The sequence below is a fragment of the Cyanistes caeruleus genome, chromosome 16, assembly GCF_971803275.1.
Source record: "Cyanistes caeruleus chromosome 16, bCyaCae1.hap1.1, whole genome shotgun sequence".
NCBI lineage: Eukaryota > Metazoa > Chordata > Aves > Passeriformes > Paridae > Cyanistes > Cyanistes caeruleus.
The window spans coordinates 6,992,706-7,009,987 of NC_141716.1; the positions used below are offsets into that span (position 1 = coordinate 6,992,706).

The 17,282-nt window shown below is 42.4% G+C and overlaps 1 protein-coding gene across 10 annotated transcripts in view; it reads right to left on the minus strand.

Annotated features, from left to right (window-relative positions):
• Positions 1 to 1,681: 1,681 nt before the first annotated feature.
• RTEL1 (regulator of telomere elongation helicase 1) overlaps positions 1,682 to 17,282 on the minus strand; it is a 45,246-nt gene continuing 29,645 nt past the window's right edge. For 2 of the 10 annotated variants that reach the window (XM_023939713.2, XM_086853285.1), the window contains exons 28-36: positions 16,919 to 17,014; positions 15,579 to 15,786; positions 14,220 to 14,357; positions 13,418 to 13,534; positions 11,402 to 11,644; positions 9,790 to 9,960; positions 8,752 to 8,937; positions 8,138 to 8,241; positions 1,682 to 2,785 (exon numbers count right to left, since the gene is read on the minus strand). In XM_023939713.2, the coding sequence (XP_023795481.2) occupies positions 2,714 to 2,785; positions 8,138 to 8,241; positions 8,752 to 8,937; positions 9,790 to 9,960; positions 11,402 to 11,644; positions 13,418 to 13,534; positions 14,220 to 14,357; positions 15,579 to 15,786; positions 16,919 to 17,014 (1,335 nt within the window). In that variant the 3' untranslated portion in view covers positions 1,682 to 2,713. The remainder of the gene's footprint in view (positions 2,786 to 8,137; positions 8,242 to 8,751; positions 8,938 to 9,789; positions 9,961 to 11,401; positions 11,645 to 13,417; positions 13,535 to 14,219; positions 14,358 to 15,578; positions 15,787 to 16,918; positions 17,015 to 17,282) is intronic. The other 8 variants (XM_023939716.2, XM_086853287.1, XM_086853288.1 and 5 more) reach the window with 6 other exon arrangements.

Consider the following 17,282-nt stretch of genomic DNA (forward strand, 5'->3'; position numbering starts at 1 on the left):
GACAGAATGGTCCTGACTGCTGGGGACCCTCTTCTTCAAGGTATCACAGGATCACAGAATGGTTTGGTTGAGAGGGACCCAAAGCTGATCCAGTTCTCCCATCTCCAGCAGCCGCTAGCATCCGTCCATCCTGCCCCAGCCACCGACAGCAGGATCCATTCCCAGATCCACTGCAGTGCAATTCCCACTGCAGCAGAAATCAGCACCAAACCCAAACCAAACCCATCTGCACTGGCAGATCTGCTGCTGGGACACTGGGCTGCTTCAGAGCTTGTCTGGGTGGGTTCAGCCAGTGAAGGGCAGTGACTAAACCTCTTCAGCAAGATGATCCCTCTGCTGAAGAGTAAGAGATGAAGAGGAGTTCCCTGGACAAAGGGATAGAAAGTCCTGGATGAAGGGATAGAAAGTCCTGGATGAAGGGATAGAAAGTACCCTCAGCAAGTTTTCCCCTCAGTACAAGAAAGACAAGGAGCTACAGGAAAGGATCCAGCAGAGGCCACAGAGATGATGAAGGGCCTGGAGCATCTCTGATGAGGAGACACTGTGGGAGCTGAGGCTGGTTAGTCCAGAGAAGGCTGAGAGGGGATCTCATCAATGCACATAAATGTCTCCAAGGGGTTCCAAACTATTTTTGTAGTGCTCAGCAACAGGACAAGGAGCAACAACCATGAACAAAAGCTCAAGATGTTTCACCTCAGCATGGGGAAGAGTTTTCCATGGAAACTCTGGAACAGCTGCCCAGGGAGGGTGTGGAGTCTCCTTCCCTGGACATTCCAAAGGCACCTGGAAGCATTCCCATGTTCCCTGCCCCAGGTAACCCTGCCTTAGCAGGGGGTTGGACTGGGTGATCTCCAGAGGTCTCTTCCAACCCCAACCATTCTGGGAATCTCTTGAAGGCACTGAGATATCCTTGGCCTTGTTTCTCTGCCCCGTGTCAGAACAGAGCATCCCCAGGTTGGAACAGTTTTCAGACCAAAACTCCAGGAAAAAGCACAGCTTTAAAACTGATTTGGCTGAGGGGAAAAAACAGCTTCATCATTTTTATCCCAGCCAACCCTTTTCCAAGCATGTGGGGCGATTCAACCCCACAAATCTTCTCAAGTATTTCCTTCTGTCTTGCTGGATGTGACAGCATTTTTGCAGCCCACAGCAGATCATTTCCATCAGCAAAACCGAGCAGAGCTGTGGTGTCACCGCCCCTGAAGACACTCATGGCTGTGCTGTGGTTTCCCTCCAGTGGCACGAGCAGTCAGCTGCAGCTGTCCTGGGGGACCTTTTCAGGAGATGAGGCATTGAACTACTCACCAAAAAATGACATTTTATTGCTCACTGCTTCCAGCCTCGCTCCAAATATTTTTTCTGTTCATTTTTACAACAAACTTGCATTTACATAACATTTTTCTGTCATTTCCCCCACTTATATTTGAAATGTCCAGGACTTTATCTGCTTTATTTATTCTTGTTTTGCTGCACTGGAGATGTGGCTAGAAGGTAATATTCATCCACAAACTTAAACATGACAGAATATATGATAGTCCAGAACTACCTCAATTCCTGTCTAAGGCTTTGTTATTTTAATTGTTGATGAAATACAAAAGTTCCCATTTCTGTCAGCAACTCTTAGATTTGAAGTGACACTGGGTTTGACTTCTACAACCAGAAGAAATAGGAAACTTTAAAATGCAGCTCATTTTTTAATTTTATTAAGAATAAAAGTTTATTAACATAAAATTTCCAAATTCCATTGAAATGAAAAATCAGCCACAGGGTACAAACTTTCCACTTGTTCCTACCAGGGCCATTAGGACTCAATAGCCAATATTTTTTATATCTGTTTATTGTCTTCTTTTTTTTTTTTTTTATTAAAATCAAATAAAATGTAGACAAAATGGTTTTATTTTACAGTCTAATTTACAGCAGCTACAGAAGATATAAAATAGATACAATTTTTTATATTAACCACTTATACCCACTACTCACAGAGAGTGGAAGTATTAAGGAATTTATTAACCCATCGAACTTGATTAATTTAAAGGTTTCAAATAATTTAGTTCCTTCTTTTTCTTGGACAACAAATCAGGTAACACAGGCACAGTGCTGGTATTTCCATAAGTGAAGCCTCCTTAGAAGCATGTTGGAATCAGGCTTTGGGGTGCACAGCAGATGAGAGGGAGCTTCTCCTCACCCTCCACCAGTGAAATTTGCCTGTAAAAAATCATCCTTTCGGTATCTTCTGCTCTTGGAGACAGTGGCTGCTGCCAAACCCCAAAGAGGGAATGTGAATCACCTCTTCCAGGAACACCAGTGGGGAAGGGATGGGTAGTTTGGCCTCCTTAGCCAGCTCAGTTCCACTGTAGGATAATTCCTGGGGTTCTTCCATGATCTGGTATCACCTGAAGGACCCATAAATGACAGCTGCCTTCAGGATATAAAACTTCTGCCTAAGAGTGGCCACAGGAGAATTCAGAGGATAAAATAAGTAAAAAACTAAACTTTCTTAGTTCTAACAGAGGGCAATATTGTGTTTAGTCTCCTGCAGTGAGACCTTTCAGACCTGATCACCTTTGTCAGCACAATCTGTGCTGGTGCTCAGCTCATAATCCAGAGACAAGGATCACAGCGATTCAAAGGAACCTCCATCCTGCTCCTGCTCAGCAAGAGCCAGAGCACAGCCACTGCCTTCTGCTTCCTGCAGTGCCCTTTCTGTGTGGGATCAGGACCAGAAGAAAACTTGGATTAATCGCTTCCTCTTCACATCATTGCAGCACTTGGGGCATTTCCTCACCTGTAGAAATCAATGAAAAAAAACCCAGGGAGAATGTATTTATTGTAGAGGAAATGCCATAAAGAGAGGGAGTTTTCATGTGGGCAAATAGGGACAGGTTTTAAACTGAAATAGGGAAGAGTTAAATTAAATTTTAGGAAGAAATTCTTTAATCAGAGAGTGCTGAGAGGCCCTGGAACAGATTGCCCAGAGAAGCTGTGGCTGTCCCAGCCCTGGAGGTGCTCAAGGCCAGGTTGGATGGGGCTTGGAGCGACCTGGGATAGTGGAAGGTGTCCCTGCACATGGCAGGGGGTGGAACTGGATGAGCTCCAATGTCCCTTCCAACCCAAACCAGTCTGTGAATCTCTGATATTTAAATATCTCCACCACACTTTGTCCAGTATGAACTACAAGCCACAGCAGCCATGTCCCTGAGACAGTATTTGCTGTTTGCAATCTCACTGTTACCTCACAGCCAATTATTTCTTTGGTGCAATAAGAAGAAGAGGAGGCTTTCTGGCACCATGCAAAGTGGCACCAGATTTTACAGCACCTGGCCCAGCTATGACACATCTGGAGGACTGAAATACAGGAATGAGGAGATGCAGAGCTGCAAGAGGAAGTACAGCTGCACTTGTGAGTAAAATCCTGTCAAGTGGCTGATGAGTTCCCTGAATTCCTGCTTCCTCTTGCACAGATGACAAGGAAATGTCTCCGAGCAGACCCGGACATGGATGACACACGTGGGGTTTTGTAGGGAAACCAAGTACATTTAAATATAGCATCCCACATCTTTCTCGTTAGCAGCACAAGACATGAAAGCACTTGAGGCACCATTTCTTCACTCAGGTTTCAGTTTGCTGCTTCATTAATCATCAATTTTAAAGTCATTTGACTTGCAGATGATTCCCAACTGTTCTTCTTGCAGATGATTCCCAACTGTTCTTCTCATAGCTTGCAAATTATTGGTAAAACTGAACTGCTCTGTTCATTTCAGAAGGGAGATAGTAAAAATTTATTTTTTTTTTAAATAATCTTTGGGAGAAAATTGCCAGCTCAGGAGGCCTAAAAAGATGGTCAGCTACATCAGTGGCACTGCACAGCGTCCCCTGCAATGTGGGAGTTCATCATTAGAATCACAGACTGGTTTGGGCTGGAAGGGACATTAAAGCTCATCTTGTTCCAAACCCCTGCCACAGGCAGGGACACCTTCCACCACCCCAAGGACACCTTCCACCACCCCAGGCTGCTCCAAGCCATGTCCAACCTGGCCTCGGACACTTTCAGGCAGCCACAGCTTCTCTGGACACCCTGTGCCAGGGCCTCACCACCCTCACAGGGAACAATTCCTTCCCAATATCCCATCTAACTTCTGGCAGTGGGGAGCCATTGCAAGAAAAGATGCAGACTGCAAAGTAGGCTCGGGCAGTAGGACTTTGGTTCTGGAAACATTAACTGAAGTATCATAAATAGAAGGAGAGAGGAAAATTCACTTTATCTCCCAACAGCCAGTGCTTTGCCAAAGGCAATTTTAACTTTAACATTTAATTATGAAATCTTCAACTATTTGCCCATATTACAGATAGTTCAAATGAAAATAACTTAGTCTTCCTGGAAACCTGCATGAATAAACAATGCATTTAAACACTGGGAAGCAGCAACAGAACCTCTGGAGAGAAAACCACACCCCAAAGCAGCATATTCTGGTCCAGTCTCTGCAAGGCTTCCCCTAACACACTGAATCACCCAACATGCTCCAGCACAAATCCCCCTAATCCCCCTCTACCTGCAGGGAATTCTGTCTGCTCTGCTCCTCCAAAAGCTTCTACAAGCTTCCAAAATTATTCACCACCTCTCCCCACCACTCTTTTGCTAAAATAACAAATAGAACAAGATTTTGATTTGCAAACTCCTCGCTGTGAGTGACACTCTGAGTCACTTCCTTGGTGGGACAATATGCACCAAAGGGCTTTTGAGCTGAAAAAACAGTGAGTAAATTATTAGGAAAGGAAAACAGGAGTTTTAAATGCAGCCCTGTCAGAGGTGACAAAGCCCAACCCCATCTGATGAGAGTTCAGAGCTCGGACATGGTTGCTCATTTCCTGCTGGTGAAGCTGCCCCTATGGCAAACACATGGATAGGGCTGACAGTCCAACCTCCCCAGGCATGAGTGGGAACGGGGATGGATGTGGTAGAACACGGCTTCTCTGGGGTTGGTTTCAGAGAAACACAGGATAATCTTCCTGTTTGTAATGCTGTGCTTCCCTCCCAGCTGCATGACCAGCACAGCTCTGCCTCATCACTGGAGACGCCTCTCTGCATCAGCCCAAGTCATATCCTAAACTACAAGGGGATAGGGGAAGTTTGGACAATAGGAGGAATTTCTCCATGGAAAAGGTAGTAAAGCACTGGAACAGGCTGCCCAGGGAAGTGGTGGAGTCACCAACCCTGGGAGTACTCAAAAACCATGTGGCTGTGGCACCTCAGTGGTTCTAAGGTGAACACAGTGGTGCTGCTGGGTTGATGGTCTTTAAGGTGTCTCCCAACACTAATGATTCTATGAGTCTGTATTGTTTTCTTTAACCAAGCAATACCTGAATCACATCATGAGCCACTTAACACTCCTGTACAGCAAGAACATTAATCACTACACAGGCATGTCTGGCATAAGTAAGATTATTCAGGTAAGTAAAAAATAGAGAAATCATTAGAAATCAAATGACCCATGACTCATTTCCTCAAACATGGTTTTACATGGGATATCTAAAAAGAAGAGAAAGTGGAAGAGACTTCCAAGTGAAAGAGAGAGTGATCCTATAATCCAAGTGCATAGCATTGTAATATTAAAGAGCATTAGGGATTCTCTAGGAAGCCTCTTCCAGTGTTTGACCACTCTCTTGGTATAGAAATGTCTCCTAATATCCAGTCTGAACCTCACTGATGAAAGCTTTGGACAGCTCCCATGAATCCTGACATGAAATCCAGGGAGAAGAGCCCAGCCCCTCCCTGTGTCCCCACCTCAGGAAGCTGCAAAGATCCACGAGCTCACCCCTCAGCCTCCTTTCTCTGAACCAGACAAACCCAGAGTCCTCAGCCACCCCTCCCAGGAGCATCCAGCCCTTCCCCTCCTCTGGACACTCTTAAGTACCTGAACCTGAAACACTATCTAGTCTGGCAGGTCAGACTATTTTAATCTCTGGTCTGAGAAATGTACAATTAGGTAAGGGTTTAATAAAAAAATTAATAAAAATTAATAAAAATTAATAAAAATATTAATAAAATAATAAAAATTAATAAAATATTAATAAAGAATTAGGCTGACCAAGTTCATTATCTATGAGCTACGAAAACACACATTAACTTGAGGATTAAGAAGAAACCCAGACCATAAAATGACCAATTTCAAGACAAAAACCAGAACAGGGCAGTACAGTACAATTGCTCAATATACAACATTTCTAATTTTGTGGATTGTTCAACTGATGAAATAACAAGTTTTATCTTACTGGTAAAAGGAGAGAATTTTTCCCTCTTTGTAAGGTCAGTATTTATTGGCTGAGATAACATAACCATACTGTGGAATGCTGAAATTTTTGCCTAACCAAAAAAAAAACTCCCCAGGGACCTCATTCAGTCCTTAATCAACTCAAGTCTCAAATGGCAAAGATTATGAACACATGCTTTTAAAATTCTTGTCGTGACTTTGCTGGAGCCCTTTCTGCAGTGGAGGATGCTGCCTGTCTGATTTTCATCCCCTTTACACTTCAGCACAAAAATTACATATTCCACAAGAAATTTGACTGTCCCATCTGCAGCAAACATGAGATGCCTTTCTTTGACTTTCTTATGTATGTTCTTTATAATCCAGTATTTTTGACATTTTAAAGAAATACAACAGAACAGACTGAGAAGGAGATCTAGTTGAACAGCTATTCTGAATTCCAGGAGATGAGTCTGAGACATCAGCCTGGACATCATGGAATGAATCAGAGGACACTATTGGGTTAATCACAGGGCTGAAGCAGCTCTGCTCTGGAGCCAGGCTGGGAGGAGCTTTGGACAAGGGCCTGGAGTGACAGGACAAGGGGGAACAGCTTTAAAGGAGAGCAGATATGGGATATTGGGAAGTTCTTCCCTGTGAGGGTGGTGAGGCCTGGCACAGGTTCTCTAGGGAAGCTGTGGCTGCCCCATCCCTGTAAGTGTCCAAGGCCAGGTTGGGCAGGGCTTGGAGCAGTCTGGGATAGTGGATGCTGTCCCTGCCCATGGCAGGGGGTTGGAATGAGATGAGCTCTAAGGTCCCTTTCAACCCAAACCACCCTGATCCTATGCTTATTCTATATTCCTCTTGGACCAACTTTGTCTTGGCTATTATATTTTGTTTGGATGTCTGTCCAATGTTTTCTATGCTTAGCTGACAATTCAGTGTCTTCTTCCTGAGAAAAAGACCTTTCCCTGGAACTTGGAATAACCCACTATTTTGTACCTGCTTATAGATTGACAAGCTGAAGAAGTTTCTTTTCCTTCTGTACTGTTTTTGGATATTCCTGAGCTCCACTGATCAGCAGCCTTCTCATCACATATGAATGTTTAGAAATCCCTCAACCCTTGCATTATTCTGGTTTTGAAAGTCTTTTAACACCTGGCTGCTGAATCAAATGTTGGGTATGATGCTCCTAAATACAGGCACCCTGGGACCAGCTACATCCTCTTACCTGAAGAATTTCAGCCACTAATTTACTCAGCTGGGAAAACCAACAGACAGGATGACAGAGGAGATCTTTGAGCAGGAACTCATAATCACAGATTCACAGAATCATTTGGTTGGGAAAGACCCTAAAGGTCACAAAGTCTAATGGTTGACCCAGCAGTGCCAAGTCCACCTCTCAACTATGCCCTTAAGTGCCACATCCACACATCATAAATCCATCCAGGACTGGTGACTCAACCACTTCCCTGGGCAGCCTGTTCCTTGTTTGACTCGTTCTTGTGACAGAGCTTTACAGTAGGATTTTGATGGGGAAAATTATGAAACTGAGAAAGTAAAAAAATTTAAAATAAAGATTAAAATATTGAAAAAACAACACGGTTTTTCAAGTTGACCCCACAGCTTGTTGCTTATGTAGTTTTAGACCAGAAAACATGTGGAGGCAGCTCAGAAAGATACAAAGGTGTAAAAGCTCAGCTTAGGGCCAAGATCTGCCTCCAATCATACTGCAAACCATGGGAAACAATGGATCAGGTGGTAAATCTTCCATTGGCATTTGGGTGTTCTTTCTGGAAACACAAGAATTTTGATTCCAGGCTTGTTCACATCATTCTCCTGAAATTCCCCAGCAGTTTTGGAAAAAAAACCAAACCAATAAACAGGAGAACCTTTAAGAACTGCATCCAGCACGTTTTGCAGCAAGTGAAGTCACATAATGGGCATTTAAAAGGCACATCATCCTCGGATTTGCAGTTAGAGCAGTGGAATCTTCCTAGAACAGAGGGGAGGGTATGGAGAGGGGAAGAGAGAAAGAGAGGGAGGAAATGACTAAATTCCTCCAATCACCTGTGAAATTCTCATGTATCCACACTTCCAGTGCAGTCCAGAAAACAATGAGAATGAGTGTAATGAACTACCTCAACAGTGCCCTGCCACATTATTTCTTTCAAGTCACCTCACAGTCTCTTGGTGCTTCAGATCCCAGTAGGAACTCGGGTTACATCCTTCCTTTACAAGGAAGTTGTCAAGAAAAAAATCCCTGAAGTTCTCAGGAAACTACTACAGCATTGTGATGAAGACAATGAAGCACTTTGAGAGCACATGCACATGAGGTACAGAAAGTACAGATTCTACTCAGCAAACCACACCAACTACACTGCACCTGAGCAAATACAGGCAGGAACCAGTGGTTTCAGACACCATCAGTCTCAGTCTCATTTCTGTAATTTATCTTTATTCCCAAATATTAGAAAATTACATCCCAAACCTCCCCTGTACCTACCATGCTCTGGTTCCATCTCTAGGGGAAAGATGGGCACAACTCCAGAGTCTGTGGGTGCTCTCACATTATTGGTTTCTTTGGATGCTTCAGTCCTTGGCAACTCAAGTTCACTTTTCTGGCTAAAGCAGAAGGAGGAAATCTTACTCTGAATTTTTTCTGGTGCCCTACTCTTAGAAGAGGCTGTGCCTGGGGAGAAAAGTAGAAAACCAGTGTATAAACCTGTACCATGCAGAACACTAAGACTCTGCAAAACACAGCCAATAGTAAATTTACTCAGTTGTCATTGTAGAAGGAGAAAGACTAATTTGAAGAGATAGGTTTTATGCCATACTGCTTGGCAACAGATGCTTTTGGTAGATACTAACACATTAAATATTGCTGAAGGAGACCCTTCATATTGAAATAGTTCTATGGAAATTCTTCCTACAGAATGGGTCTTGATCCACTCCTGCTCCCATCCCGCATAATAATTCTGCCTTCACCCTTAACTCACTTCACCATTCAGTTTAAACATGGCAGAACTAGAACTAATTTCTTTCTTACTTCCTTGTACTTCCCCATCTCATGTTACCTTTTATCTTACTCCTATTTGTGTTTTTTTTAACCTAATGTAAAGATAACCAATGGCTTTGATTCTCCTTGACAGGCCTCAGGCAGGGAGGCCCTAGCCCAGGAGAGGGACTTTTCACAGGGGTGGGGAGTGATAGGACAAGGGCAAATGGCCTTAAACTAAAGGAGAGCAGGTTTAGATTAGAGATTAGGGAGAAATTCTCCCCTGTGAGGGTGGTGAGGCCCTGGAACAGGTTTCCCAGGGAAGCTGTGGCTGGCCCATCCCTGGAAGTGTCCAAGGCCAGGGTGAACAGGGCTTGGAGCAACCTGGGATGGTGGAAAGTGTCCCTGCCCATGGCAGGGGATGGAACTGGATGAGCTTTAATGTCTCTTCCAACTCAAGCCAGTCTGTGATTCTAAGACTGTTGAGTCCCACCCATCATAATAATAAATAAGATTCTAAACTTCTGACAACTGTTCATTCCCTACCTTGTACGTGGCTGATTTCTTTTGTGCATCTCTCCAAGCTCTGGGCTTTCCCCTCACTTTGCTCCAGCTGTTGCAGATGTTTCTCTCCATCACCACAGACCATTCCAGTCAAATCCTTACACAGCTCTCTGAACTGCTCTTTGTGGTGAGGACGCACGAACATGTAAAACCCTGGCCAAAAGAAAATACAGTCAAATGCCCAGGAAAATCAATGACTGACCATGGAAGACTCCTTGCTTTGGAGGGGAGAAATTCTTTGGAAGCTGAATAGCATCAGTCAGATTCCTCAGAGTACCTTCAGCTTCACAAAAGTCAGCTTTTGTGACTTTTATAATTATGGGGTTTTCCTTGCCAGAAGGCAGATGAGTATTTAGTACTGAAAATACTCTCCATTTATCTTGAAATTCTTCTGCTCTCTACAGCTCAGACTGAACACTTGCCCCAGCACTTCACCTGATGAGTGATCTGAGAACATCAGGTATGCACACAGTATCCAGAGAGACTCTCAGGAAGGAAATTTCTCGTTACTGTTTGTCAACAAGGATTCACAGCACACATACAGAACTGAAAAAACCCAATTATGACTTACTGCCAAGCACAGACAATTCTACCACGAAGTCCTCTAAGGTCAAAACATTTGCTGAGTAGAGACAGTGACTGTGAAAGAGCGTTCAGTGGAGGTTATAACTTACGGTGTCACTCAGCTCATTTTCCTCCCATTCTTCACTTTGCCAAGACTAATCTAACCAGTTAACACAACAGAAAAAGGGTATTGTCTCACAATTTGCAGACTATGGTATCTATTCAAGGCCAGTGGAATATTTATTGTTATCTGCTGAAGATGATAAACTAAATTTCACCAGCATTTCCCAGCATACACCGAATGTGTAATTTCCAGCAGAAGAGTTACCCCAGAGACATGGGAGAAGGTGGAACTGAGAAGTCACATCACACAAGATACCACCATAGAGGCAATCAGGATCAGCATACAATGCCTCTTCTTCCTCTTTTAAACAATTAAGTCAAATTTCAAATTTTAAAAACCTGTAGCTCCTTAAATCCTTCCATTGTTAAACCCATGAAAGGAAAATAAAGCAAAACAAACCACTTCTGAGAAAATAAGTGATGACACAGTTCCAGAAATATTTTCAGCTGAAGCTCTGAAGAAGAATAGTAAATCAAAAGCCTGACTGTTTATCCTGAAACCTGGAAGTGATCTAAGAACTTAGCACCAGTATAGCAATCATTGGTCATGGGAATAAAATTGGGTTAGTTCAATCGTCAGCACTGCCCTTTCTAAAGAGCAGTTGTAGTAATTGAGGAGAAAAAACAGTCATGGAAGCATCTGACTGAAGTTAGCTGGGATGAAGGTTAGGACTGGAATTACTGAGCTCTTGTGTAATGTTTTTAATGGATAATTTCTACCTGAACAGAGATAACATTTTATAACTTGACATTTTTTGCTCTCTCAATGTCATTCATTGAATACATTGTTCCTGACACTCCATTGATCTGGGCAGCTAAACCAAAAGGTGAGACCTCACATGAGATCACAGCACCCACAATTTCCTTTCAAATAAACAAGGGTGATTTAAAAAAAAAACACCCTTACTTTCTAGGAGGTGAAAGTCCTGTGGCCTCTCGGTGGTGAGGGCTGCGATCACCGACACCATCGCATCGTAATTATCCGTCTTCTTGTAAGCCACCAGAGCCTCATAGAACTGGCTGTAGCTGCTTTTGTCCAAAGCCCTCTGCACATCACTGAGATAGGCAGTCCTGAGGGCCTGGTGATGCTCTCTCCTGCAGCCTGAAGCCTTTTCAGCCTCTTTCCTTGGAGCTGTACTGGCATTCTGCCCTGAGAGACACAGAATTGTGTGAGCAGGGCTAGAGGAACAGAGACAAACAGGTCACTCCATCATACCCATTTCTCATGCCATTTGAAGGGAATTCATGAACTACTTTGAAGTGGTGAAGCCAACTCCACTGCCCAGCCATGCACCTCCCTGTGGCATGGCCAGACCTGCTCCTGGAAACAGCAACGGAGCAAAATTATTCTTTTAGCATCTTTTGGAGTTCCTTGATCATTTTAAATGGAGAAGTGTGTCAGAAGGTCACTAGGGAATGAGGAAAAGGGGCATGGAGGTCAGGAATAAATCAGGTTTTGTGATCCAGTGAAGGAGCAAAAACATCTTAAACAGATGGGTTAACCAACTCTGCTGGCCTGAAATGGACAATTTTAAAGTGCAGATTTCTCACCCCTTAACAATAAGGGCAGACATGGGGTGGGGTAGGTTTTTCCCAACAGGAAAACAATGTCCAAAAATACCATCTAACTCGAAACAACACTCAAGAGAGCATAAGAGCAATGTAGGAGGTCTGCAAAAGGTAGGAGCAGCTTGGAACATCCTCTTAAATGCCAAGTGAATTTTATTTACAATACAATTCTCTGATTTCTGGTATGTTTTAGAGAAAAAAGTTCTGGTTTGCATATCACAGGCATGCAAATATGGGTGAAGGATATGGTAAGAAACTGATTTAAATTAACCTGCCATAGATCTTTATAAATCCTTTATTGTATGATAAAGATAATTAGGTTTCGAAACATAGGCTTCATTCAATTTGCTGGAAGGGAAAAAACTTGAGTGTGAATTTTATAACCAGTATTAATTGCATATCCTAAAGCTTTCTTATATTTCCACAGAAGTATTCTCTTCTTAAGGAGTGAGGCACAGAAATAACACATCCATTTACTCCTATTATTTTCTCAATTACTTTTAGTGGAAACAACTTTCTGTGAAACCATTCTAATGGTTTCAGGACAAGATAATCACTAAAGATTCTGCTTTGTTCAACTATTCTCAAAATACAAAAGAAAACGGGAAAACAAATCAAAAGAAACAATATGGCTTCACACATGAAAAGCATTTAAACCCTTCCAGGAAACTGGCTTGCTTTTTTAAATAAAGGATTAGTATTTGACTATTCTTTGTCCTCTGAAGAAAGATTTCTAAGCTGCCCAATGATCCTATTCACTTCCTTGTGAGAAAAACAAAAAATTCCCAGCTGTTCTCTGGAAAACCCATAATTAAATAATAAATGAGCCCATGAGTTTGAAGATAAATACTGGACAAAGTAAGATTAGAGGGATGCACACAGAGATTACGTTTACTATTCTCTGTTTCTGCAGAAAAAACAGGCTGTCCACAGAGGGAGTGTACACATTAGATCAAGAACAAAATGAAACAGTTTCTTCACACCTGAATTCACACTGATGTAATCTTAACTCACACTCCATAGCTGGCTCCCTTTCATAGACTCTGGACAAACAGGAAGCCCAGCAGACCTGTGCTCAAACACCCACTTTTCCCAGCTCAGTCTTTAGTACAAATGTCTGGCTTCAGCTGGTTTCTTCCACATCCACCTTGACTTAATTTATTGACTTTTGTGTTTCGTTTTGCACAATCCTTGCTGAAGATTCTGAATTACCATCCCTCCTACCTACAGAGTGAGCCACTGAGCTAGGTGAGCATAAAGAACATTGGCTTGCCCCAGGAGAACTTCCAGTCAGTGATGAAATATGTTTTATTTTTTATTATTAGACTGGGTTTTTACTGAACATGGAGTGTACCTGCACTATTCAGTCCTGTTGCCAAGTGGGATCCTCCTTGGTTCAGGTGGAGCCCAGGGTTCAGCTGAGCACACGAGGCCTTGGAGAATGTACTTTTCTGCTGGCTCTGCTTTTCTTCTGTTAAATGAAACCAGTCCATTAACAGTGAGTTTAGGGAAAAATGAACATGGATAAAGCATTTCAAAGTATGCCATCCTATGCTGAAAACATCTGAGCAACCCAGGGAAGCTGTGGCTAGCCCATCCCTGGAAGTGTCCAAGGACAGGTTGGATGGGGTCTGGAGCAGCCTGGGATAGAGGAAGGTGTCCCTGCCCATGGCAGGGGGTTGGAACTGGATGAGTTTTAAGGTCCCTTTCAACCCAAACCAGTCTGAGATTCCACACAGATTTATTTCTCTGATGATGAGCTAACATCCCACTTTTTCAGAACTTTACTGCTCCAGGATTTCACAGATTTCACAAGTTCTGTGAGAACACAATCACCCTCTATTCACAATTCTGGTGGCACTATGTGGGCAGCAAAAAAGACACACATAAGGTGGTTTAATTCCCCAGACTAAATATTTTAAGCAGATCAGTAAAGTACTCTTTCAAAACAAAATTACATCATTATTAACTCTGCAGTCACCATTGCTCAGGCATCTGCACAGCTCAAGGAAAGGCAAGAGGAGAGCAGAGACTTAGCTCAGAGTTGGTTAATCTGAACTTCCTTGCATTGCTACACATCAGAGACATCCTGCTCTATGACTGGGTGAAAAAGGACATTTGTCCTTCAAATGATACAACTGAAGCAAGCTCCTCACCCATTCTCCTGGCCAGGATCTCCCTCTCCTCCCGAGGGAGGCTGTGCTCAGGTTTGTAGCCACAGCCCACTCCAGTCAGATTGCAGCACGCTTCATCAAACTGCTTTTTATGCTGGGGTCTAACAAACTGGTAAAAATCTTGCATCAGAGAGAGGGAAAATGGGGGGAAAAAAGAAAGAAAAAAAGAATCAATCCATAACAGGCCATAAATGCTACCAAAACCTACAGCAGCAGGATTTCAAGGTTAGATAAAAAGGTGCAACTAAATAAATCTAAATTTAAAATCTAATTTAAATTTAAATCTAATTTAAATCTAAATGTTTTTATCTAATATTTATATAATAAGCACACTTACAAATGACACAAAGGGCAGCTATCATAAAAACATTGAGCATATTATCACTAGTGGGTAAAAACTCATCTTTTTCACTGTAAATATAAAGTAATTCAGTGAAACAGGCCTTGAGGTGTCCCATAAACCATGAGATCCAAGTAACTGCTAGGCTGATACTTTAAATAACTGATAAACTGTAAACTTTACACCTCATGTTACTTACTTACCACAAAATGTTGGCCAACCAGAACCCTAAACATCAAATCAACTTTAGGTTACAGTTGCCTGACAGTTTTCAAAACTAGATTTAGACCTTGATTTGATGATCAAATATTTTCTTATTTATGTAAATCATACAAATTGGGAAACCAAGTGATTGAGTTTCCCATTCTTTAACCTTAGATTTTCCCTGAAACAATTTACAAGATGCATAACTACCCATTTATTATTTCAGCTGATGAAAAAGTCACAGAAAAATCCGTCCATTTGTTCCAAAGCTGTGAGTGAAATGAAAAATTACTCAGAAAACACTGTTAAACTAGAAGAAGTCTTGGTGGAAATTCAGTTCCTGTCAGTACAATTGTGAAAAGTCAATAAAAAAACCCAAACTAATGCAGTAACTATCCATATTTGCCCAGACCCTTTGTTTTATACTCAATTATTTTAACAGAAAACTTCTCTGTATACTCTATTTCTTTACTACTTTAGCACTGAACCCTTATAAAGGCATCTCTCCAAATCACACAACCACATTCTAGATCTGCTAAATTACCAGGAATAGGTCACTGTACTTTTAGACAAGGTTTAAAATAACAGAAACTTCCATGGAATATGGTTTTCTTCAAGTCAAGATGTGACCTAACACATAATTAGATTTATGAGATTCTTTGTTTTCTGGGGTTATAAAGTAATGAATCATCCTAATCGAGCTTCATATCTAAAACACTTCTGAAGTACCCAAGCCTGTTTAAAAGACAAAAGTCACTTTTACAAATACACTAAATATACAAATCCTTTGAATGTACCTCGCAGCAAGACGTGCTTTTTTTCATCCTCTACGAAGAGGGAGCTCATTTGGGACAGCATGGTATGGAAGTCATCTGTCTTCTTGTACTGCTGCAGAGCCTTGGAGAAGAGCTCATAGTTCTGCTGGCTCAGGGTGTCCTTCACCGTGGCGATGTAAAACGTTGCCCTTGCCTTCTTGGGCTCCACCTGCTCCGCTCTCCGCTCCTGCTGCAAGGCAGGAAAGGCTCCTCAGTAAAAAGCAGCACTTGAGGAGTTACTTTTTTGAGTTCCTGGAGTTACTTTTAGGTGGAAGCAATATGTTTACAATTCCTACGGCACACAGGATAATGAAAGGAATCATAGAATTGCTGAGGTTGGAAAAGGCCTCTAAGGGCATGCTGTCCAATGGCCACCCAGCAGCACCACCCTGATCACCACTAAACCACAAATGTTTTCACCTAACAGACTGTAGTTATGGCACTCACCCATGTAATCCACACATTATTCAACTTCCCCCCTGACAAAATAGACAGCTTCAGGAAAAATTGCTAGAGAAGGCAGCCAAGTATCATTGCACAATTCTATTCTTAGGAGAAGGTTAAAAAAATGACATTTATTCCAAAGCTGGGGGTTGAGCTGACTCATCGTGACGTCAGATAGCAACAAACTGCAAACACAACCTTCTGCGTGAACCTGTTCTCTTCCTTCTCTCGGATACTATCGGCTTCAGCATCAGTTTTTGTTTGCCAGGTGCTTGGCAGATTGACAGACAGGGAACATCCAGTTAGGACAGCACCTTGGACAACTACTGGCACTCACATCACCCAGGGCATTCTCCTGAATTTATTGCGACTTAAGCAATTAGCTGCGTTATGAGTTAACTGGGTTTGGAGACAGGGCAAAACAATAATGCACAGCTGTAGAGCTAACACACAACCATGACCCACCTCAGGGAAGTAGGATGTGATCCCTTACCCCAAACTGGTCAGTTCAACCATTTGAGGCTCTACCACAGCAGCTGGACTTGCTGATCATTGTAGGTCCCTGCCAACCAAACTATCCCATTTTAAATGAAAATAATGAATCCACCCCAGTCAAATTGTTCACAAAGTAATCAGTGTCAGAAAACAATTCTTCTTCACCTACCACCCCTACTTGGACCTGTGCTTGATTTGGACTGGGATGTCTGGATTTGAGAAAGAGCATGACAAATAGATTTCAGATGTGCACTGATGAATATTTACAATTTGGAGGAAAGAACCACACTTGTTCTGGCATCAGTCACCTGTCTGCCTGGAAATTTCCAATTCAAATTAAAGCAATCTACAAAGGAGTGGCACAGACACAAGGAAACACATACTGTATTGCTGACTAGCTTTATTTTCTTCCTTCCTCCTTTCTGCTCATCTGTTAATCTCTTCTCATACTGAAGGGAAAGTGTGGACAGACGATGTGCCTGTGAAGATGAAAAGAAAGTAAGGTACAAAAAGTGCTTCTCAGAGTTTTTGCCCATTTAATTTAAGTATTTCTAGCAGTAAAACTTGGTAACTCAGTTTGTGACACCATTCAAGAAAGTGAAACAAGTCAACCTAAATTATTGTGACAGAGCCTGGGCACATACCTGGTTTCTAGAGGGTAGAAATTTACTGGTAACTCACAGAGAAACCAGAAGAAATTAAAGACAAAGTTGATCCTGAGGGTGCAAATTCCTGACTAAGCAAAGC